Source organism: Oncorhynchus gorbuscha, linkage group LG10 (assembly GCF_021184085.1).
Source record: "Oncorhynchus gorbuscha isolate QuinsamMale2020 ecotype Even-year linkage group LG10, OgorEven_v1.0, whole genome shotgun sequence".
Taxonomy (NCBI): domain Eukaryota; kingdom Metazoa; phylum Chordata; class Actinopteri; order Salmoniformes; family Salmonidae; genus Oncorhynchus; species Oncorhynchus gorbuscha.
The window spans coordinates 29,179,957-29,206,048 of NC_060182.1; the positions used below are offsets into that span (position 1 = coordinate 29,179,957).

Sequence of the window (26,092 nt, forward strand, 5' to 3'; positions counted from 1 at the left end):
TGGTAGAGTAGGGGCCTGAGGGCACACAGTGTTTTGTGAAATATATCAAAGTATTGTAATGTTTTCAAAAGTGTATAAAACTGCCTTAGTTCTGCTTTGGCAGCAGCTAATGGTGATCCAAAATAAATAAAAATCCATGCTCGTGATAATTAAAACGGATATCATTTGATGTTTGATATATTTTCTGTGGATAATGAAAGTCTTCCAGATACTCTGTGTATACACACACTGTTTCCATATACTGTATTCTTCACATACTGTAGCTCATTCTAATGTACACAACATGGCAAAAGTATGTGGACACGCCTTCAAATTAGTGTATTTCAGCAACACCCGTTTCTGACTGGTGTATAGAATTGGGCACACAGCCATGAAATCTCAATAGACACACATTGGCAGTAGAAAGGACCGTACTAAAGAGCTAATAATAATAATAATAATATATGCCATTTAGCAGACGCTTTTATCCAAAGCGACTTACAGTCATGTGTGCATACATTCTGAGCTCATTGACTTTCAACGTGGCACCGTCATAGGATGCCACCTTTCCAACAAGTTAGTTTGTCAAATTTCTACCATGCTAGAGTTGCCCCAGTCATCTATAAGTGCTGTATTTTATTTTTGTAATATCAACTGCATCACTTCCATCACTTCCAATATATACAGTACTAGTCGGTTTGGAGCGAGTGGTCGCATCGGCACTTCTCTCCCGCAGGTAGTATAACTTTTTCATTACATTTCATTACATTTCATTATATTTCATTATAGCACAACGGTTTGATTTGTCTAATCTTAGCAATTTCTTGCTAAGATCTTAGCAATTTCTTCTCAGCTAGCTACATAGCCGTCTTTGTATCAAAGATAATTGTGTAATTATCGTATTTCGCTAACGTCCACTGATTAGCTGCACTGGAGAAACTATTACACTCAACTGAACGACTTGATTAGTGTAGTGTTAGCTAGCTACATAGCTGTCTTTGCTGTCTTCGTATCTTCGTTCCAAGATAATTGTGTTGTTTAGGTTTAGAGTGTGTAGTCTTAGAGTGATTATCTTAATTTACCGAGGTTAGCTAGCCAGCTATTTGTCGTCCTTAACGTAGGAGACTCTGCTAGCTAGCCAACAGCTAGCCAACAGCTAGCCGACAGCTAGCCAACGTCTACCGAATAGACTCACAACCCGGTCGCATTCACAGGTAGTATCACATTTTCATTTCATTTCATTACAGTACAACGGTTTGATTTGTTTGATCGTAGCTAGCTACATAGCTAGCTACATAGCCGTCTTTGTATCAAAGATAATTGTGTAGTCTAGAGCGATTTTCTAGGTTAGCTAGCCAGCTATTGTCGTTCTTTTAACGCAACGTAACGTAAACAACACTACTAGCTAGCCAGCTAGCCCCGAATAGCAGCACTGCAGAAACTATTACACTCAACGGAACGACTTGATTAGTGTAGTGTCAACAACGCACCCACTGCCAGCTAGCCTACTTCAGCAGTACTGTATCATTTTAATCATTTTAGTCAATAAGATTCTTGCTACGTAGCTTAACTTTCTGAACATTCGAGACGTGTAGTCCACTTGTCATTCCAATCTCCTTTGCATTAGCGTAGCCTCTTCTGTAGCCTGTCAACTATGTGTCTGTTTATCCCTGTTCTCTCCTCTCTGCACAGACCATACAAACGCTCCACACCGCGTGGCCGCGGCCACCCTAATCTGGTGGTCCCAGCGCGCACGACCCACGTGGAGTTCCAGGTCTCCGGTAGCCTCTGGAACTGCCAATCTGCGGTCAACAAGGCAGAGTTCATCTCAGCCTATGCCTCCCTCCAGTCCCTCGACTTCTTGGCACTAACGGAAACATGGATCACCACAGACAACACTGCTACTCCTACTGCTCTCCCTTCTCTCTTCTCCTCGCACACCCCGAGAGCTTCTGGTCAGCGGGGTGGTGGCATCGGGATCCTCATCTCTCCCAAGTGGTCATTCTCTCTTTCTCCCCTTACCCATCTGTTTATCGCTCCTTTGAATTCCATGCTGTCACAGTTACCAGCCCTTTCAAGCTTAACATCCTTATCATTTATCGCCCTCCAGGTTCCCTCGGAGAGTTCATCAATGAGCTTGATGCCTTGATAAGCTCCTTTCCTGAGGACGGCTCACCTCTCACAGTTCTGGGCGACTTTAACCTCCCCACGTCTACCTTTGACTCATTCCTCTCTGCCTCCTTCTTTCCACTCCTCTCCTCTTTTGACCTCACCCTCTCACCTTCCCCCCCTACTCACAAGACAGGCAATACGCTCGACCTCATCTTTACTAGATGCTGTTCTTCCACTAACCTCATTGCAACTCCCCTCCAAGTCTCCGACCACTACCTTGTATCCTTTTCCCTCTCGCTCTCATCCAACACCTCCCACACTGCCCCTACTCGGATGGTATCGCGCCGTCCCAACCTTCGCTCTCTCTCCCCCGCTACTCTCTCCTCTTCCATCCTATCATCTCTTCCCTCCGCTCAAACCTTCTCCAACCTATCTCCTGATTCTGCCTCCTCAACCCTCCTCTCCTCCCTCTCTGCATCCTTTGACTCTCTATGTCACCTATCCCCCAGACCGGCTCGGTCCTCCCCTCCCGCTCCGTGGCTCGATGACTCATTGCGAGCTCACAGAACAGGGCTCCGGGCAGCCGAGCGGAAATGGAGGAAAACTCGCCTCCCTGCGGACCTGGCATCCTTTCACTCCCTCCTCTCTACATTTTCCTCCTCTGTCTCTGCTGCTAAAGCCACTTTCTACCATGCTAAATTCCAAGCATCTGCCTCTAACCCTAGGAAGCTCTTTGCATCCTTCTCCTCCCTCCTGAACCCTCCTCCCCCCCTCCCTGTAGACGACTTCATCAACCATTTTGAAAAGAAGGTCGACGACATCCGATCCTCGTTTGCTAAGTCAAACGACACCGCTGGTTCTGCTCACACTGCCCTACCCTGTGCTCTGACCTCTTTCTCCCCTCTCTCTCCAGATGAAATCTCGCGTCTTGTGACGGCCGGCCGCCCAACAACCTGCCCGCTTGACCCTATCCCCTCCTCTCTTCTCCAGACCATTTCCGGAGACCTTCTCCCTTACCTCACCTCGCTCATCAACTCATCCCTGACCGCTGGCTACGTCCCTTCCGTCTTCAAGAGAGCGAGAGTTGCACCCCTTCTGAAAAAACCTACACTCGATCCCTCCGATGTCAACAATTACAGACCAGTATCCCTTCTTTCTTTTCTCTCCAAAACTCTTGAACGTGCCGTCCTTGGCCAGCTCTCCCGCTATCTCTCTCTGAATGACCTTCTTGATCCAAATCAGTCAGGTTTCAAGACTAGTCATTCAACTGAGACTGCTCTCCTCTGTATCACGGAGGCGCTCCGCACTGCTAAAGCTAACTCTCTCTCCTCTGCTCTCATCCTTCTAGATCTATCGGCTGCCTTCGATACTGTGAACCATCAGATCCTCCTCTCCACCCTCTCCGAGTAGGGCATCTCCGGCGCGGCCCACGCTTGGATTGCGTCCTACCTGACAGGTCGCTCCTACCAGGTGGCGTGGCGAGAATCTGTCTCCTCACCACGCGCTCTCACCACTGGTGTCCCCCAGGGCTCTGTTCTAGGCCCTCTCCTATTCTCGCTATACACCAAGTCACTTGGCTCTGTCATAACCTCACATGGTCTCTCCTATCATTGCTATGCAGACGACACACAACTAATTTTCTCCTTTCCCCCTTCTGATGACCAGGTGGCGAATCGCATCTCTGCATGTCTGGCAGACATATCAGTGTGGATGACGGATCACCACCTCAAGCTGAACCTCGGCAAGACGGAGCTGCTCTTCCTCCCGGGGAAGGACTGCCCGTTCCATGATCTCGCCATCACGGTTGACAACTCCATTGTGTCCTCCTCCCAGAGCGCTAAGAACCTTGGCGTGATCCTGGACAACACCCTGTCGTTCTCAACCAACATCAAGGCGGTGGCCCGTTCCTGTAGGTTCATGCTCTACAACATCCGCAGAGTACGACCCTGCCTCACACAGGAAGCGACGCAGGTCCTAATCCAGGCACTTGTCATCTCCCGTCTGGATTACTGCAACTCGCTGTTGGCTGGGCTCCCTGCCTGTGCCATTAAACCCCTTCAACTCATCCAGAACGCCGCAGCCCGTCTGGTGTTCAACCTTCCCAAGTTCTCTCACGTCACCCCGCTCCTCCGTTCTCTCCACTGGCTTCCAGTTGAAGCTCGCATCCGCTACAAGACCACGGTGCTTGCCTACGGAGCTGTGAGGGGAACGGCACCTCAGTACCTCCAGGCTCTGATCAGGCCCTACACCCAAACAAGGGCACTGCGTTCATCCACCTCTGGCCTGCTCGCCTCCCTACCACTGAGGAAGTACAGCTCCCGCTCAGCCCAGTCAAAACTGTTCGCTGCTCTGGCCCCCCCAATGGTGGAACAAACTCCCTCACGACGCCAGGACAGTCAATCACCACCTTCCGGAGACACCTGAAACCCCACCTCTTTAAGGAATACCTAGGATAGGATAAGTATTCCCTCTCACCCCCCCCCCTTTAAGATTTAGATGCACTATTGTAAAGTGACTGTTCCACTGGATGTCATAAGGTGAATGCACCAATTTGTAAGTCGCTCTGGATAAGAGCGTCTGCTAAATTACTTAAATGTAAATGTAGTCAAAAGTTTGGACACACCTACTCATTCCAGGGTTTTTATTTTTTTACTGTTTTCTACATTGTAAAATAATAGTGAAGACATCAAAACTATGAACTTACCTATATGGAATCATGTATTCTTCAAAGTAGCCACCCTTTGCCTTGATGACAGCTTTGCACACTCTTGGCATTCTCTCAACCAGCTTCACCTGGAACGCTTTTCCAACTGTCTTGAAGGAGTTCCCACATATTCTGAGCACTTGTTGGCTGCTTTTCCTTCACTCTGCAGCCCAAAGCATCTCAATTAGGTTGAAGTCGGGTGATTGTGGAGGCCAGGTCATCTGATGCAGCACTTCATCACTCTACTTCAAAGGGTGGCTACTTTGAAGAATCTAAAATATGATTCCATATTTGTTATTTAATAATTTTGATGTGTACTGTACATCCACCCACCCACACACACATATAAATACATATATTTTCCTTCATTACTTTCTAACCCTACCACCCCTCCCCCAATTGGAGTAAACTGCTGAACAACACCGCTTAAGCCTCTACTGCCAGCTTATACAAACATTTTATGGACACAGTCTATTTTACAATAGTTCTCTTATGTTTGTTTTTACTCCTGTTCTTCCTCTACCCTCAACTTCTCCCATCTATTTCTGATGTCCATCCAGTTTGATTTCTATTTGCCATATCTTTCAAACTGTGCTCTTTTACAAAAGTACTTAACCTATAAACATTTTATGGACACAGTATGTTTTACATTAGTTATCTCATTGTTATTAGTTGTTATTAGTCCCAACTTTCAGCTCCATTCAACCCGTCCCATCTATCTCTGAAAGAAAATCGTGATGAATTAAAAAGCTGTGCCATATAGATGGCAAAATAGTTAGGAAGACATTTTTGACATACCGATTCCATGGCACATGGTTTATGAACTGATACGCAAAATGACGTCGGATTCTAAACATATAATTTTTCTATTTAAATTATTATACAAAATTCTTGCAACCAATAGAATGTTATTTATATGTGGGATACAACCTTCCCAGCTCTGCAGATTGTGCTGTGAAGAGACAGAATCATTAGATAATTTGTTTTGGTACTGTCCATATGTAGCTGGTTTTGGGTCACTGGTCCAGGAATTGCAACATTTACTTGGAGCAAACCCTGCAGATAGCACTACTGGGTGATCTGAAAAGTCATAGTCAATTGATCAATAATATAACAATACTTTTAGCAAAAATGTTTATTTTCAATTTACAATATGTAGAATCAATGAGAATAGCAAGGATATGCATATTCTTTATACCATTTGAAAGGAAACACAGTTTGTGGAAATGTGAAATTAATTTAGGAGAATATGCACAATTTAGATTTTGGCCACTAGTGGGCAGCAGTTTATGTGCAAAGTTTTAGACTGATCCAATGAACCATTGCGTTACTGTTCAAAATGTTGTATCAAGTCTGCCCAAATATGCCAAATTGATCAATTTATACATTTTTCAAGTACATAACTATAGAGAACATAAAACAATTATATGGTAATAATTGTTTTTAGTTTACACACTCCCAGGAATGTCATAAATAATGGATAGTTAATGGATTAGCTTCCCTACTGAACAGACACTAACCTTCACACATCTAGATTTGAATATAAAAATAGATTTTATCAAACAAAACTATGCTACATTTATCTCTGGGAACCTCAGGATGACAAATCAGAGCAAGATTACTGAATGTAAGTACATTATTTACCTTCAGAGGTGAATGTATCAAACCAGTTGCCGTGATACATTTTTTTGTTCTTGTGCCTTCTCAAACAATAGCATGGTATTTTTTCACTGTAATAGCTACTGTAAATTGGACAGTGCAGTTAGATTACCAAGAATTTAAGCTTTCTGCCCATATAAGACATGTCTATGTCCTGGGAAATGTTCTAGTTACTTACAACATCATGCAAATCACATTAGCGCACGTTAGCTCAACCGTCCCGCTGGGGGGACACACCGATCCTGTAGAGTTTAAACTAGTTCAAACACTCCCCCCTATTTTCTCTTTACTTTTTTTGTAATCTCTCCCACCACCTCCTCGATCTCTCTCCGTCTCGCTCTTTCCTTCTCTTTCTTTACCTCACTCTTCCCACCCCTCTCTCTCGCTTCCACTCAGAGATTCCCCCCCATTGTTGTTGGGGTACTGTGCCGAGAGATAGGGGCCCTGGTGAGCTTCACTAACAGAACATAATCTCTCCACCACCTCCATCTGTCTTGGCAGTAGGTAAATTCCAGCTCTCCTTCAAACACGCTAATGACCATCTCTCACAGAGGAACAAATAAGATGAGAGATTCATTAAGGCTTGATGAGAGCCAACAGAGGAAGACGGGGGGGGAGAGAGAGAGAATTGGAGTCAGCAAGAGAGAGAAAGAGAGATGGAGTGAGATAGAGAGTGGAAGCGAGAGAGAGAGAGTGAGTGAGTAAGGTAGGGATGGGGTGAAATAGAGCTAGAAAGAGAGCTTCAGAGACAGGGAGAGAGGAAGTGAGAGAGGTAGCTAAACAGAGAGAGAGAAAGAGAGAGAGAGAGATAGATGGATGGATGGATAGAAGGAGAGAGCGCTACAGGGAGAGATGGAGGTGCTCGGTGTGCACAGGGCTGATTCATGGGCATCCTCGCCTGTTAATTGATTCCAACTGTCGGCTGCTGGGAGACAAAGCCAGGCCTGATGGATATCTAAGTCTTGATTGGAAATTACATGCCAGACGTTTCCAATTTCTCACCGCGCTCTTACCCTGCTTTAGGAGATAAGCAGGGAGGAAGCGAGTCGTATTAGAACCACAATTACTCTGTCGGAAAATTGGGCTTTTCGAGGCCCAACGGTGATATGTACTGTTTATTAGTGGGTATTATTTATTCCGACAACGAACGACAAAACTATCGACAGCTGCCGTGACACTGTGGGGCTAAAACACTTCAATTGGATGACTGCTTGAAAAGCGGGCGTCGTGTCCCGAAAGTCCAGCACATAGACTACAATCCAATGTCACCCAAGCACACAGTGTAACGTATGTGACATACAATCAAGCTTTACTACTGTGTGCTCCCATCCAAGTCTGTTGTTCGTTACAGCATGTGTGCTCTCCAGACTCCTTATCCCTATCCATATTGTCCTGGTAGACAGTATGAGTGTGCTCTCCAGACTCCTTATCCCTATCCATATTGTCCTGGTAGACAGTATGAGTGTGCTCTCCAGACTCCTTATCCCTATCCATATTGTCCTGGTAGACAGTATGAGTGTGCTCTCCAGAGTCCTTATCCCTATCCATATTGTCCTGGTAGACAGTATGAGTGTGCTCTCCAGAGTCCTTATCCCTATCCATATTGTCCTGGTAGACAGTATGAGTGTGCTCTCCAGACTCCTTATCCCTATCCATATTGTCCTGGTAGACAGTATGAGTGTGCTCTCCAGACTCCTTATCCCTATCCATATTGTCCTGGTAGACAGTATGAGTGTGCTCTCCAGACTCCTTATCCCTATCCATATTGTCCTGGTAGACAGTATGAGTGTGCTCTCCAGACTCCTTATCCCTATCCATATTGTCCTGGTAGACAGTATGAGTGTGCTCTCAGACTCCTTATCCCTATCCATATTGTCCTGGTAGACAGTATGAGTGTGCTCTCCAGACTCCTTATCCCTATCCATATTGTCCTGGTAGACAGTATGAGTGTGCTCTCAGACTCCTTATCCCTATCCATATTGTCCTGGTAGACAGTATGAGTGTGCTCTCCAGACTCCTTATCCCTATCCATATTGTCCTGGTAGACAGTATGAGTGTGCTCTCCAGAGTCTTTATCCCTATCCATATTGTCCTGGTAGACAGTATGAGTGTTCTCTCCAGAGTCCTTATCCCTATCCATATTCTCCTGGTAGACAGTATGAGTGTGCTCTCCAGAGTCCTTATCCCTATCCATATTGTCCTGGTAGACAGTATGAGTGTGCTCTCCAGACTCCTTATCCCTATCCATATTGTCCTGGTAGACAGTATGAGTGTGCTCTTCCTAAACTTCAGCCAACCATCTATTGAGGGTAAATAGAGTAGGTGTACTTTTCTTAATACTTACTAACTTCCTTAGGCTACTTAATTTCTACCTTTGCTCTTTGTGGAGCGCAATGCCTCACCAACCGTACCATTTCACTGTTCCAGTTTAAGTTTCCTGTTATTGATACCTGGTTACAATTGTAAACCAATTAAATCGGCATTGAATAGTAGATTAATATACTTCAGTAATAAATGCAGTGCTCTCGTCCTTACCCACGTTGCCCAGGCGCAGATGGAGCCGACCTTTGATGGTGGTGATGACACTGATCGGGTTGGGGGCCCGGTGCAGGCTCACCGGCACACCTTCACCCATGTACTCTGTGGTGATGACCTCCAGCTCATGAGTGGCCTGTACAGCTGGACGGCCCTGCCGCAACATATGCTGAATGACAGAGATGCAGGGGTGTGTTCAGAGACACAACAAGATAGGGGCGTGTTTAGAGACACAACACAAACAAACAAACAAGCAAGCAGGAGGGCCCTGACACAACATATGCTGTGCGGAGACACAGATCAGCGTTTCGGAGACACGACAAGATAGGGGAGCGTTCAGAGATCAGGGGCAGAGATTGGGACGTGTTCAGATCCAAATAAATAAACAGCCAGGACGGCCCTGACACAACATATGCTGCCCGGAGACACAACACCACACAAACTACTGACGCAACATATGCTGCACAGAGACAGATCAAGATAACCAGATGGGAAAAAAACATAACCTGACCATCCATCTTCTGCTCCTACTGGCTTTTGCAGGTTCTGCCATTACTCTCCTGAAGTTGCCGGTAATAGGCTACATGAGGTGTCAGTGGCAGACCTAGAGCGGTGTTTGTCAGACCATGAGACCCTGAAGATTTTAAATCCTGAAAATCGGTCTTCTCACGAAAACGTCTGTAGAGTCCGAACAGTTTGACCTACAAACTATTATGACCCCTCTATGGAAAGGGGAGACTCTCACGACTCTCCTGGCACTCTCCGTGTCAGGAGACTTGGCTGAAGTCGGTGCTGTTGAAGTGCCAACTTCTATTTGGTAGCGTCCGAACCGATTGGCCTCCAAACTAATGGGACCCCACTGTGGATAGGGGGGATTCTCACAGACAAGATGGTGTTCTCCGGTGCCGGATTTAAGAAACGATTTTTAAAAAACGAACGAAGTATGAAGGTAGTTTTGTGCCTACCCCAAAAAAGTGGTTATATTTATATATATATATACAGTTGAAGTCTGAAGTTTACATACACTTAGGTTGGAGTCATTAAAACTAGTTTTTCAACGATTCCACACATTTCTTGTTAACAGACTATAGTTTTGGCAAGTCGGTTAGGACATTTACTTTGTGCATGACACCAGTAATTTTTCCAACAATTGTTTACAGACAGATTATTTCACTTATAATTCACTGTATCGCAATTCCAGTGGGTCAGAAGTTTACAAACACTAAGTTGACTGTGTCTTTAAACAGCTTAGAACATTCCAGAAAATGATGTCATGGCTTTAGAAGCTTGTGATAGGCTAATTGACATCATTTGAGTCAATTGGAGGTGTAGCTTTTTAAGTATTTCAAGGCCTACCTTCAAACTCAGTGCCTCTTTGCTTGACATCATGAGAAAATCAAAAGAAATCAGCCAAGACCTCAGAAAAACAATTGTAGACCTCCACAAGTCTGGTTCATCTTTGGGAGCAATACCGCGTTCATCTGTACAAACAATAGTACGCAAGTATAAACACCATGGGACCACGCAGCCGTCATACCACTCAGGAAGGAGACGCATTCTGCCTCCTAGAGATGAACGTACTTTGGTACGAAAAGTGCAAATCAATCCCAGAACAACAGCAAAGGACCTTGTGAAGATGCTGGAGGAAACAGGTACGAAGTGTCGATATCCACAGTAAAACGAGTCCTATATCGACATAACCTGAAAGGCCGCTCAGCAAGGAAGAAGCCACTGCTCCAAAACCGCTATTAAAAAAGCCAGACTACGGTTTGCTACGGCACATGGGGACAAAGATCATACTTTTTGGAGAAATGTCCTCTGTCTGATGAAACAAAAATGGAACCGTTTGGCCATAATGACCATCGTTATGTTTGGAGGAAAAAGGGGAGGCTTGCAAGCCGAAGAACACCAAAAAGTCAAGGGGTCTGAACACTTGCCGAATGCACTGTATATACTATAACAAATTGGCTGAGTCTGGCCAAAAGTAGAGCACTTTATGGCGAATTGGGTGAGCCTGGTCAAAAGTAGTGTGAATAGGATAGCCAGAGTACCAGTCTGTTTCCCAGGCTAAATGTAGTGAAACATAGGGTGTCATGTGTGGTAGAAAAAAACAAGGACAACTGCCAGTCAGAGTGTGCCGTCTGACCATGTGAGGTGAGGCTAATAGGCCTGTCTTACTGTACCTTGAGCCCCAGGGCTGTGGAGCCGATGAGCAGGAGGGATTGGCTGTCCCACACATCCACCTGCAGAGTGTGCAGGGCCAGGTAGCGCAGGAACCAGCGTCTCTCACCCGGCTGCAAGAATGCCCCGTCCACACGGAACTGCAGCTGGAGCCCCGGGGTGCCTGGAAAGAGGGAGATGATACCATAGAGATAAAATTACAAGAACTAGATCCCCATTCAAGTCAATGGCTCTGTAATGAGTGGACCGGCAGCCATTTTGAGTGTACATGTAGTAATTATATTTCTATGAAAGATATAGCATATTGAAGAGGGAGGGACACAGATACGTACACATTCACATATTTAAAACAGAGAGAAAGCATACACACTCATATGGAGTCATACTATATGACAGTTACAGTGGGGCGAAAAAGTATTTAGTCAGCCACCAATTGTGCAAGTTCTCCCACTTAAAAAGATGAGAGAGGCCTGTAATTGTCATCATAGGTACACTTCAACTATGACAGACAAAATTAGAAAAAATCCAGAAATCAACTGTGGGATCAATTATTAGGAAATGGAAGACATACAAGTCCACTGATAATCTCCCTCGACCTGGGGCTCCACGCAAGATCTCACACCGTCGGGTCAAAATGATCACAAGAACGGTGAGCAAAAATCCCAGAACCACACGGGGGGGGGACCTAGTGAATGACCTGCAGAGAGCTGGGACCAAAGTAACAAAGCCTACCATCAGTAACACACTACGCCGCCAGGGACTCAAATCCTGCAGTGCCAGACGTGTCCCCCTGCTTAAGCCAGTACATGTCCAGGCCCATCTGAAGTTTGCTAGAGAACATTTGGATGATCCAGAAGAAGATTGGGAGAATGTCATATGGTCAGATGAAACCAAAATATAACTTTTTGGTAAAAACTCAACTCGTCGTGTTTGGAGGACAAAGAATGCTGAGTTGCATCCAAAGAACACCATAACTACCGTGAAGCATGGGGGTGGAAATATAATGTCTTGGGGCTGTCTTTCTGCAAAGGGACCAGGACGACTGATCCGTGTAAAGGAAAGAATGAATGGGGCCATGTATCGTGAGATTTTGAGTGAAAACCTCCTTCCATCAGCAAGGCATTGAAGATGAAACGTGGCTGGGTCTTTCAGCATGACAATGATCCCAAACACACTGCCCGGGCAATGAAGGAATTTGCAAATAAATTAATGAAAAATCCTACAATGTGATTTTCTGGATTGTTTTCCCTCATTTTGTCTGTCATAGTTGAAGTGTACCTATGAAAATTACAGGCCTCTCATCTTTTTAAGTGGGAGAACTTGCACAATTGGTGGCTGACGAAATACTTTTTTGCCCCACTGTATATCGTATCGGCACATAAGTATCGTGACACTATTGTATTGTGAGCTCCCTGGTAATTCCCAGCCCTTGTCCACACACACATACTGTCCTATAAGGTCAAGTCAGGATAAAACCTCACATTAAATTAGGCTAATGAATTGAAAATGGCCTTTTTTAGGCATCAAATTTCGATGAATCTAAAGTATATGTGTGTGCTCGTGTTTGCCTGTGTGTATTTGGAAGCAAGGTGCGAACGTCTCGTAAACAGTGGCTCGTTAGTACATAACACATCAAACACCAAAGCAACCCTTCAACCCCCCCCATCGACAATCGATGTTATACCAAGGTTACACCAATGTTTAATTGAGGGTTTAAAACAAAGAATTATCAAAAGACCAGACACAGTGGCCTCCTGGGTGGCGCAGTGGTCTAAGACACTGCATCACAGTGCTAGAGGCGTCACTACAGACCCGGGTTCGATCCCAGGCTGTATCACTACCGGCCGTGATCGGGAGTTCCATAGGGCGGCGTACAATTGGCCCAGCATCGTCCGGGTTAGGGGAGGGTTTGGCCGGGGACGCTATACTTGGCTCAACACACACTAGCGACTCCTTGTGGCAGGTTGGGTGCCTGCAGGCGGACCTGGTCATCAATTGGCTGATCATGTTTTGGAGGACGCATGACTTGACCTTCGCCTCCCGAGCCCGTTGAAGCGATGAGACAAGATGGAAATTGGGGTAAAAAGAAAGAGACCAGAAATAGATGTAAGAACATGATTTTATTCACACAAACGATGGTGAACGGAAAAAGAAAAGCCATGGCCCCCTATTCCCTATGTAGTGCAAGCATTACTTTTGATCTGGGCTCTATAGGGAATAGGGTGTTATTTGGGATCCCTATGACGCATGTCCTCAGCCCCGGTGGCCTGCTGGGGAGCTGGGTAGTGCGAGGCCACCTCCGTGCAGCCGTGTCACCCCTGACGTCACTAGCAGTGGTACTACCCTGCCGTATATCTTTCATGCTGCCATGGTACAGTACATCATGTCTGGTCTAAGAGCTTCTGAGAGAAGCAGCTTTTACAATATCTTATGCTTGAAGACACATCTTGCATGCTAAAGACAATTCCATTCTGCTCTTAATTTGAGAAAGTTTGCTACAGCAGGAAAAAAATCTTGCCGCAACAGGGAATGTGAATTATTATGTGGATTATAATTAATGTACATTTTTGTCAGGGTTCATGCATTTTTTGTTACGGTAAATCAAGTAAAATGTCAAAGTCGTAATCACAGACTCCGAAGCCTTTTTAAAACTCAAATACACTACAGGTTTGGATTTCCTGATGTGCAGGAAAATTCTCAGCAACAAATGAGTGGTCAAATTAAGATCCTAAATATGTAATACAGTTATACACACAGACACAGAGAGAGATAGAGAGAGAGACACAGAGAGAGAGAGAGAGAGAGAGAGACAGAGAGAGAGAGAGAGAGAGAGAGAGAGAGAGAGAGAGAGAGAGAGAGAGAGAGAGAGAGAGAGAGAGAGAGAGAGAGAGAGAGAGAGAGAGGGAGAGACTTGGAGCTTACATACATATGTAAATGTTCATGATCATGTACAATATGTTCTGGGCACACATCATGGGTGGGTGCAGAGAGGGAGGTGGGCGTGGGACAGGAGCAGGGGTGTCATGCAATACCACTCAGGGACTGCATTCCAAATGGTGCCCTATTCCCTATATAGTGCAATTCCTTTGATCAGAGCCCTATAGGCCCTAGTCAGAAATAGTGCACTATATAGGGAAAGGGTGCTATTTGGGATGAACACACAGCAGCAGTACTAATATCTAGGCCGTTTCCTTAGGCCCTATGCATGAGCTCTATGATTGAATAGGAGTGTTTGCAAATATTCAACAGAAATGGGTTCAAATACTATTTGAAATACTTTGTATTTTCTTTAGCCTGCTTGGAGTGCCAGATCAGCAGGGTTTGCAAGTTAGCGCAACTATTCTACTATTCTGGTTCCATTGATTCAGGCAAACTCAATCAAGCCCAGCTAAAATATTTGAAATGATTTCTAATAGTATTTGAATTCACATCTGGTTGGTACAGTTCAAAATGTTTCCTCTGGTCCCCTTACCAGAGTTGACTGTTCCATCCTTGTTAATGACGGCCAGGACACAGGGTGGCGTCTCGCTGGATTTCTTCGGCAGCTTGTCGATGCCCAGTAGTTTCAGGCGCTGTGTGGTCACTGGTGGGAAGCGGTAGAGCTGGAAGGTGAAATGAACAGAGTCTGGCCAGTTGCTGCTCCCCCCTTGCTGTGGTATCCTTTGGGCAAACAGGAAGAGAGGAAACAAAGGTTACACAGTTTATTTATGCTAAACCCTTACATTACATGATGTAACCTGCATGTACTGTAGTACACACTATTCACACTGAACATTACTTCATACACTACAACATAGCTTCATACACTAAATCCTAATGTTATATGACGTTGACTTCATGTACTACAACATACAGTAGGTGCTATTCACAGTTTTTAACCCTGACTTAGTCTACAATGTATACCACATTCACCATTCTCAAACTACACTATTACGCTAAAGGCTATATCAGTTAAAGTAGGCCATCTTGATTTTTTATGAATTGATTACACTTTTGCGCTGCTATATTTAGTCTTTATGTTGCATATATTCTATATGTTGTCAATATACAGAATTTGTCTATTTTCCGTATAGCAAATTGCCCCTTGGGGGATAATAAAGTCTGCTACTCAACACAGTACACAGGCATTTGTTATATTCACTTTAATATTACATTCTACTTGGAATATCATCGCTGAGCTTCTGCCAGGTATGATATTTTTTTATCGAACCAATCAATGTGCAGTGGGAGAAGCACATTTAGGATTTAATAACACCCATTTAAAAATGTCATTAAATCAAATTGAATCAGAGAGTCAGATCAGTCAATCATTCAGCTTCGTCGGTTTCCTGGAAACAAAAATCAACACTTTCCCCACACATCCACGTCCCTACAGAGGTGTCCTTTTTACAGGACCTTAAAACGACAAAACCAATAGTGTTTTGAGATTAGGAGGGCTAGATCACTTAATGAAACCCCCATAAATCAGAGACTGATAGAAAAGGTGCCCTCTCCGCAGCTATAGGCCTACAGCATCACACCTTTAACAACCATAGATGGATTCATCTTCGGTGATAAAATCAATGGCCCTACTCTATCAAAACCTGTTGTAACCCTGTATCTGGGGGTAAAATCCTATTTTAGTTCATTTTTTTGTACAATGAGAAAGCATGCTTGTTCTGATTGGCAGTGAGAAGTATTATTTTTTTCGTTGTAATGATGGGACCAAATTACTTGCTTTCAGAGCAAGAGGAATGTATCTTTTGTCCTAGTCTGGGAATCAACTATAGGTGGTAGAGTGATTGAATCTAAATCAGTCCTCAACTTTCTTCTATTTCACACGACTTAAAACGACCACCCTGTGAGCGTATTAGCACTAAACACACACAATCTCCACACACATACTCTCCAAACCGTGGGTGGGCCCAAACTCTCGCCCGCCGTCCCCTCAGTCTCGGTGCTTGGAATAAATGAGCTGCGAGTGAGATTAGGGACGGAAACGATTACTTCTCTATTTCCCCGCGAGAAGATTAGCAATCAATCATTGGGCATTATATAAATGGGAGGAGAAGCGTTTAGGGTGAGGCAGTCACTGTGAGGCCCACCGAGCACGAACGGTATCAAAACCACCACGTTGAAGTGGAATTTAATAAGAGCAAAGTCTGACCCCGGAGACACACCGGCAGAGATTCCTGTGATAAAAAGGATGGCGCAAGCTCATGTCTCTATGTGGCTACAGAGATTGGGGTTGTGTCCCAAGTGGCACACTATTCCCTATATAGGGCACAGTGCACAATATAGGAAATAGGGTGCCATTTCTGACACAGCCGGACATTAATATTCTTCCAGTAAACAGACAAGATTGATAATTACAGCATTGTAGAGAGAGACGCAGAAATGATATCAGTCATTCCGGAGACACGTTGGTTCACAGTCATTCCCCCTTGCCCACTGTACCCGTTCATCAAGTTTATTAGGTCATTTTGTTAGGGAAACAAAGTGTGTCGTGCCCATTGTTTCAGAGCGAGCCGCAAATGCCGAGGACTCTTGGAGAGCCTTCAAGATGGCATGAAGTATGTATTTGTGAGGTGGTTGAAATTGTTTTAGTGAAACTGCTGAAAGGCCTACAAGTCTGACAGTAGTGAGCAGCTGAGATGGCAGGAAAAAGGATAACGTCGAGCTTTATCAAATTAAATACCTATTTTTTTAATTACAAAATGTCTCATCCTTAATTTCCCCCCACTTGCGGCACTTTGAGCGTATCTGTTGATTCCTTTTATGTGAGGTGGACTACTGTAAATTGCCAGCCTGCAATTCAGTCAGAGAGGTAATCGTCAAAACATAAAAGCTACCATTATGTTTCAAACTGCGCTGAAGCCTCAAAGCTGCAGCCACAAAAGAAGTGGCTTTACCTTGCTCGCAGGGCCGTCGGTGATGCATATGACAAATGCCTGATGCTTTTATCTTGGGGATGACAGAGCTGATGACAAAATAAAAGTCAGGCTTTGGCAGAGGGGACAGCTGCAGGACCTGGGATGTATTTGACAAGGCTTTGTGTGTGTGTGTGTGTGTTTTTGTGCGTATGTTTTCATGCGTGCGTGTGAGCCTTAAATCGTCAAGAGTAAGTGTGTGTAAGTGCACTGAAGTAATCTTGGCTGGACATCAACATCAGAAAGCACCGTATGTCCTTGGCTGGAGACCAAGTGCACACAGGAAATGTCTCTTCTTATATTTTCATACTAAGTGGTGTGGAGGCTCATATAAAATGTCATTTTTTTCAAGCCCATTATTCTTATTTGCAGACAAAAATAGTCAAGCTCAAATCCTCATATGTGGTTTCATCACTATGGGGCGAATCCTAGCTTTCACTTAAGTCAAATGTTCACTTATTTGCCCAGTGAGATCAATGCATGACAAAGTGAACATTTGACTGAAGTTATGATACACCCTTATACTTGCATTGCATTCTGGAGGCACAAGGCAAATCCATCCTATATGAATATTGGAAGACAATGTACAGTTCAACAGAGTACATAACATGCTGATTAGAATCAATCTCAGCCTACACTACGTGGGTGATGTTTATGCATGGTGCTGTAGAGCCACAAACATGACCAGACGGCTGTGGGTTCACCTGGAAAATGCCAGAAACTGCAGCAGGAGCACATTGCCCTGCAGGGGATCCGCCTCCTCTCTCTGGGGGTCAAAGTTGACTGGTTCTGTCGGGTCCTGCACTTCAGCCACCAGCCCACTGGGGTCTGTGATGTTGGGGAAGCCGGCTGAGTAGAGGTGGGCCAGGGAGCTCCTGGAACTCACAAAGGAAGAGCTGCAAAAAAAGAGGAAACAATCCTCAAACAAAAAGAAGAATCTAGGCTTCGTCTGAAATGGCATCGATCCTATATTCCCTATATAGCACACTACTTCTGGACAGAGCCCGTTAGGAAGCCCATGAGGCTCTGGCCAAAAGTAGTGCACTATATATACTAGGAGAAATGGTCTCATTTCAGACACAGCCCTAGAGAGTACAAAGCTATTTGTATTAGCAACCAAACTTAATGGAAAAACGCAGTGACATGGGTTGGGTTCAATTCCAGTGAAATAGTCTTAATACTATACTCTATAGTCATTATACTGTATTCAAAGAGGGTTTGTTTTCAATTCACGAAGAGAGCAATTGACCACAACCCTAATACTCAGGTTGGCAATCGAAACATGGAGGGAGAATGACTACGATGGTTTGAGGATGTTGGCATCCAGACCCTGTTCATCGATAACACACAGAGAGAATCCCATCTGGGGGGAGAGGAGGACCAGTGTCAAAACACTCCCTCAGGATTTCAACCATAATCTGTAGATATCTCTAATCACAGTGGCCCGCCTGTTTTTAGGAAACCATGGTAACATCCATAACTTATATTTTTGATATTGACATGGACTACTCCGTGCATGATAAGTAGCAGAGCAGCAGACACAGATGGTTGGTTAAAGTGCACATTCAGGGAAAGGAAAATGAACAATCTGTTGTTTACCACGAGAATGTCAGTAAGATGAATGTGACAAATCATATCAGTAAATACAATTTACTTCAAAAGTAATATGAAAAAACAGACTCATAACTAATTACATTTTGGGCTTATTCAGAGGGGAATGCCAAAGACCTTATCAAATGAGCGAGTTTGCCATGGCTATATACACACATTTCACACTTCTGTCTCCCCATCTTAATTCACCCCGATTGGATTAATATTTGAGCCACTGTCTTAATTTCAAAGGGGTTCAATCTGACACACAGTTGTGATTATTGAAATGAAATTAATAAAGTTATTTGAAGTTCATTGTGATCCTCCTCAAATAAGTGGGTCATTCCGCTCAGAAGATATTTTTTTTAAAGACACAGTCCCATAAGTTAAATCCCAGCGAACAGCACTACGCCTGTCTGTGTTCCAGACACTGTGCCCCCTTAGAGTGCATTCGGAAAGTACTCAGACCACTTGACTTTTTCCCCATTTTGTTAGGTTAAAGCCTAATTATAAAATGGATAAAAAAATATAAAAATTCTCGTCAATCTACACACAATACCCCATAAAAAGGTCTGTATAACTTTTTGCAAATGTATTAAAAAGAGAAAACAGAAATACCTTATCTACATAAGTATTCAGACCCTTTGCTATGAGAATCCATTGATCATCCTTGAGATGTTTTTACAATGTGATTGGAGTCCACCTGTGGTAAATTCAATTGATTGGACATGATTTGGAAAGGCACACACCTGTCTATACAAGGTCCCACAGTTGACAGTGCATGACAGTGCATGTCAGAGCAAAAACCAAGCCATGAGGTCGAAGGAATTGTCCGTAGAGCTCCGAGATAGGATTGTGTCGAGGCACAGATCTGGGGAAGGGTAGCCAACAATGTCTGCAACATTGAAGATCCCCAAGAACACAGTGGCCTCCATTATTCTTAAATGAAAGAAGTTTGGAACCACCAAGACTCTTCGTAGAGCTGGCCGCCCGGCCACACTGAGCAATTGGGGGAGAGGGGCCTTGGTCAGAGAGGTGTCAAATAACCCGATGCTCACTGACAAATCTCCAGTTCCTCTGTGAAGATGGGAGAACCTTCCAGAAAGACAACCATCTCTGCAGCACTACAACAATCAGGCCTTTATGGTAGAATGGCCAGGAAGACACTCATCAGTAAAAGGCACACGACAGCGTGCTTGGAGTTTGCCAAAAGGCACCCTAAGGACTCTCAGACCATGAGAAACAAGATTCTCTGGTCTGACGAAACCAAGATTGAACTCTTTGGTATGAATGCCAAGCGTCACATCTTGAGGAAACCTGGCACCATTCCTACGGTGAAGCATGGTGGTGGCAGCATCATGCTGTGGGGATGTTTTTCAGCGTCAGGGACTGGGAGACTAGTCAGGATCGAGGGAAAGATGAACAGAGCAAAGTACAGAGAGATCGTTGATGAAAACCTGCTTCAGAGCGCTCAGGACCCCAGACTGGTGCAAAGGTTCACTTTCGAACAGAAAAATAACTCTAAGCACACAGCCAAGACAACACAGGAGTGGCTTCGGGACAAGTCTCTGAATGTCCTTGAGTGGCGCAGCCAGAGCCCGGACTTGAACCCGATCTAACATCTCTGGAGAGACCTGAAAATAGCTGTGCAGCGACACTCCCCATCCAACCTGACAGAGCTTGAGAGGATTTGCAGATAACAAATGGGAGAAAATCCCCAAATACAATTGTGCCAAGCTTGTAATGTCATATCCAAGAAGACTCGAGGCTGTAATCGCTGCCAAAGGGGCTTCAACAAAGTACTGAGTAAAGGGTCTGAATACTTATGTAAATGAAAAAATATATATAAAAACCTGTTTTTGCTGTGTCATTATGGGCTAAAGTGTGTAGATTGATGATGTAAAAAATGATTTAATACATTTTAAGGCTGTAACGTAACAAAATGTGGAAAAACTCAAGGGGTCGGAATACTTTCCGAATGCACTGTATGGTCCCTGGTCAAAGATAATGTGTGTCATTTGGGACACAGACCTGTAAGACTGGTTTCCATGCCAGCCCATTTTTTTCATCTGATTCTGTGCTAATGCAATTGTTTGCTCAGTTGGTAGAGCATGGCACTTGCAACGCCAGGGTTGTGGGTTTGATTCCCACGGGGGACAAGTACAAACAATATGTTCAATATGTTCCTGTCCAGAGTGTATGCACTCCGGATAGGAGCGTCTGCAAAATAACTAAAATGTAAAATGTTTGTTTGAGCGCCGGCCGCCGTGTCTGTCATTTGCACGGTGTCATTTCTCATGTGGTATTCCTCTGTTACACCATGACTGTACTATATTATGACTTCTACTATGACAGCCTACCGCCTATTAGCTCTATATTATCTATTTAGTAAACAGATATGCTGTTAGTACTCATAGGTTATTTAAAGAATGGCCCCCCTTTAAAAATGACTACCGCACACCGTCTTATCGTAAACAGTCACTTGAGATGCTATTTTAGAACAGGTCAGATCCTACTCCTCTAAATTGTCTCCTAACTGAATGTTCCACCTACTGTATACTACCCACTGCACATTAGACAAATTAGCTGACCCATAGATCTCTCGGTAGATAGCAAGACAGTAGAGAATTGTGGTGTAATGGACCGATGCCCAAATCTTTGGACGGAGATAACACGGCAGCTAAAAAAAAGGCATGTTCAGAGCCATGGTGCGAGGCCGGTTAGCATTCAATAGCCTTTTAATCACACTTCAGTAACAGCCGCAAGTGTGGACCGTGAATGCTACTCAAGCCTGACCGATCAGATGCGAGTGACTTATCATGGTTGTAAAATACCAGGGTCGAGACTAGTGTCGAACTGCATTAGCGCCGTCGATAAAGCCCTTTACATGACAACACCACTTGAGATACAGTACTAGTAATCCAGCTGTAGTTAGCTTTGAAGGGTCACGGTTAACTAAATCATTTTTTCCTGCCGTTTATGCAATTCTTCCCAGAACACCTCCTTGTAACGTCAATATAAAGGACCTTGAGGACCCTATCCTTCCATTAACATGCAGGCATTCTGCGAGGCACCCAAAGCAGGCGAGGGACCGATGTGTGAAACCGCTGGCTGTGACAAGGACCCTGGCCTCTGGTGCTCACCTGGGCGCAGCATGTGTTCCCATGGTGATGATGGGGGCATGGATGGGGGTGAATGGCAGCTCTTGGAGCTCCAGGTGGCCCTCGTTGGCCAGCGCGGCAGATTGGTATGCAGGGAGGCGGTCCCTAGGGGACACGTTTAGGTCCACCTCAAGGTGGGTGATGTTGCTGGCAGCTGGGAGCTCCTGTCACAAAGAGAGAGAGAGAGAAAAGCCAGAAAGAGAGAGAAAGAAGAAATTAGCAAAAAAAAGGAGAGAAAGAGAGAGAGCCTTATCAACATATAGCGGTTGACATAAAAACTAAAATTAGGTCAAACTTGACATAAAGTCACCATAAAATGACCTAATTACAGGGAATGTAATGAAACAAATTGAATAAACAAATTGTACTAAACTATTATTGTACAAAACAAACAGATTGGTCAGTTTCCCTTACTACATTAATGGAACGCATGTAGTTCAAGTAATGACAATTTATATGGGGAACTTAATGTAAAATGTTTCCCCCGAGTATGACTCCCCTGAATCATTGACACATGCATCACTGAGAACGATGTATCAGGGTTGTAGTCATTAGCGCACACCCGAGCAAAACGGTTTGCAATGGAAAAAGATCAGATAGTCCCTTCCCGTTTGTCAATTTTATTTTGTTTAGTGGCTAATGAACACAACCTTGCTGCTAATTAGCTGTGTAGAGTTAATGACGTAATTTTCCAGTCCAGTCCTCACTCTCCTGTCCTAGTGGTGATTGGTGGAAGAAAACACCTGCCAGGACATTACAAGACCTTCCATCACCCTCCTCCTTAATGACTTCCATCAAAGTCACACTGTGACGCCCGCAACACACACCGCCATGATGGAAACGTATACAATGACCTATAGTAGTTAGTTAGGCCCACAGAAAAGCACTAGGCACTGCAGTCGAGGGTGATTCAAGTACATTTAAATGGCTGACACTTTACTTGAATGCCTATTACATTGATGTTAGATTATTATGTCTGTTTGATATACATTTGGAAAGTATTCAGACCCCTTGGCCTTTTCCACATTTTGTTACGTTACAGCCTTATTCTAAAATGAATTCAATAAAAATGTTTACTCGTCAATCTACACACAATACCCCATAATAACAAATTAAAAACAGGATTATTTTTGTGTGTGCAAATGTATTAAAAATAAAAAAAACAGAAATACCTTATTTACATAAAAGTATTCAGACCCTTTGCTTTATGAGCCCGAAATTGAGCTCAGGTGCATCCTGTTTCCATTGATCATCCTTGAGATGTTTCTACAACTTCATTGGAGTCCACCTGTGGTAAATTCAATTGATTGGACATGATTTGGAAAGGCACACACCTGTCTATATAAGGTCCCACAATTGACAATGCATGTCAGAAAAAAAACCAAGCCATGAAGTCAAAGGAATTGTCTGTAGAGCTCCGAGACAGGATTGTGTCGAGGCACTGAGCAATTGGGTGAGAAGGGCCTTGGTCTGGGAGGTGAACAAGAACCCGATGGTCACTCTGACAGAGCTTCAGTGTTCCTCTGTGGAGAACCTTTCAGGAGGACAACCATCTCTGCAGCACTACAACAACCAGGCCTTTATGGTAGAGTGGCCAGACGGGAGCTACTCATCAGTAAAAGGCACATGACAGCCTGCTTGGAGTTTGCCAAAAGGCACCTAAAGGACTCTCAGACCATGAGAAACAAGATTCTCTGGTCTGACAAAACCGAGATTGAACTTTTTGGCCTGAATACCAAGTGTCACATCTGGAGGAAACCTGGCACCATCCCTGAAGTATGGCAGGGACTGGGAGACTAGTCAGGATCGAGGTATAGATGAACGGAACAAAATACAGAGAGATCCTTGATGAAAACCTGCTCCAGAGCGCTCAGGACCTCAGACTGGGGCGAAGGTTCACCGTCCAACAGGATAACGACCGTAAGCACACAGCCAAGACAACGCAGCCAGAGCCGGACTTGAACTCGAACCCTAAGCATATAGTGTCATACCCAAAACGACTTGAGGCTGTAATCACTGCCAAAGGTGCTTCAACTAAGTACTGAGTAAAGGGTATGAATACTTATGTACTTGTGTTTTTTATCAATTTGCTAAAATGTCTAAAAACCTATTCTTGCATTGTCATTATGGGGTGTTGTGTGTAGATTGATGAGGGGGAAAACATTTTTTTTTTTTTTTTTTAATCCATTTGAGAATAAGGTCTTAAGGTAAACTCTCAAAGTCAAGAGTCTGAATACTTTCCGAATGCACTGTACACGCAGGTTAGTTTTTCGTCATGAATCTTGTTCTGGAGGCAGCTATGCAGAGTGGTCACTAGCTAGCAAAGCCCTAAAATCTGATTCTAAACCTAACCACACTGCTAAACCTTATGCCTAACCGTAACGTTAAATTAAGACCAAAAGGCATATTTTTTCAATATAGCCAATTTCCACTTTGCAGCTGGCCCATCTAGGACAAGACTCATCCCAGTAAACGTCAACCTGCGATCTAGATGTGGTTCTGGGTCGGTTGGAATGTTTGTCTTGAAAAAGGCCCACTGCCAGAGACCTGAGGTGGGTTTAACAAGGCTTTCGTTTGCAGAGAACATATTTCTAATTAACAATTTCAATTGAACGATTTGAATTGACATCCCATAATGTTACGGTGAAGCCGCAAATAGCTCAATTCTACTGTTTTACTGTGGCTTTTTATCAACAATATTCAAAATTCGCTATTCTTCCTACATTTAATAGAAAGTCTACATGGCCACTTCTATGTGTAGCAGCAGTTTAGACCCTAAACAGACACTTAGGTTAGCTAGCGGTTGCGAATGTTCGCTGCTTTGAAGCACATCTACATATTTGTGTTAGTTCCCTGAGCAAATGCCTAAGCTTTAGCTCAGCAGGCTAACATTGTCTTGTGGCATGCAGGAGACCCAGGCTCAAACCCTGTTTGTGTTATGCTATCTGCAATCTGTGTTGTGTGTTATGCTATCTGTAATATAAATATGATGTGTACTATTTCTGTGTGTCTCTACTGTCCTGGATACAAGAATGATAATGACATTGATTTGGCGATACAAGCGGTAACACTTGCAGCTATGCATATCTTTAAGTCTGTGAGAAGAAGGGATGTTCTTGTTGGCATCTAAATTAAAGAGACATATTGGAGCACATTTGAGTCGGTTTAAACGGATTGTAATGAGAATGAAACACATATCCAACAGTTGAACTCAGACACTCCGAGATGAAACTCATAATGTACTATTTTCACACCATTCATTTTAAGAAGAAAAAAACACATTGAATGGACGCCAAATGTACGCATCCTTGTGAGTGTGTGAGGAAATCAAAAAACAACATGGTTGTAACAGGAAAAATGATTACCGTTCCTATTTTGCGAGAAGTTACTCAACACGATTAGTACCACAGTTCCTGTTCCTGCACCCTCAGCTTTACAATGATCTTCTTTAAAGTAACTGCCCAGTGTTTACAGATTTCTTTGAAATATGACCTATAATTCCTTACAATATGAGTGAAATAGTTAAAAAGCAGCTTTTCTGTGTTGGAGTAGTGTGGGCGTACCCCAACAACAGAATGGTGTGGGCGTACCCCAACAACAGAATGGTGTGGGCGTACCCCAACAACAGAATGGTGTGGGTGTACCCCAACAACAGAAATGTGTGGGCGTATCCCAACAACAGAATGGTGTGGGTGTACCCCAACAACAGAATGGTGTGGGCGTACCCCAACAACAGAATGGTGTGGGCGTACCCCAACAACAGAATGGTGTGGGCGTACCCCAAAAACAGAATAGTGTGGGCGTACCCCAACAACAGAATGGTGTGGGCGTACCACAACAACATAATGGTGTGGGCGTACCACAACAACAGAATGGTGTGGGCGTACCCCAACAACAGAATGGTGTGGGCGTACCACAACAACAGAATGGTGTGGGCGTAACACAACAACAGAATAGTGTGGGCGTACCCAAACAACAGAATGGTGTGGGCGTACCCCAACAACAGAATGGTGTGGGCGTACCACAACAACAGAATGATGTGGGCGTACACCAAAAACAGAATGGTGTGGGCGTACCCCAAAAACAGAATGGTGTGGGCGTACCACAACAACAGAATGGTGTGGGCGTACCACAACAACAGAATGGTGTGGGCGTACCACAACAACAGAATGGTGTGGGCGTACCCCAACAACAGAATGGTGTGGGCGTACCACAACAACAGAATGGTGTGGGATTATACCGGTCATTACAAATATTTATGC

General features: G+C 44.2%; 1 protein-coding gene across 2 annotated transcripts in view; it reads right to left on the minus strand.

The window, feature by feature from the left end:
- nphp4 (nephronophthisis 4) overlaps positions 1-26,092 on the minus strand; it is a 218,076-nt gene that overhangs the window by 55,511 nt on the left and 136,473 nt on the right. For both annotated transcript variants that reach the window (XM_046365548.1, XM_046365547.1), the window contains exons 13-17: positions 21,813-21,994; positions 17,784-17,975; positions 14,643-14,830; positions 11,173-11,333; positions 8,990-9,158 (exon numbers count right to left, since the gene is read on the minus strand). In XM_046365548.1, the coding sequence (XP_046221504.1) occupies positions 8,990-9,158; positions 11,173-11,333; positions 14,643-14,830; positions 17,784-17,975; positions 21,813-21,994 (892 nt within the window). The remainder of the gene's footprint in view (positions 1-8,989; positions 9,159-11,172; positions 11,334-14,642; positions 14,831-17,783; positions 17,976-21,812; positions 21,995-26,092) is intronic.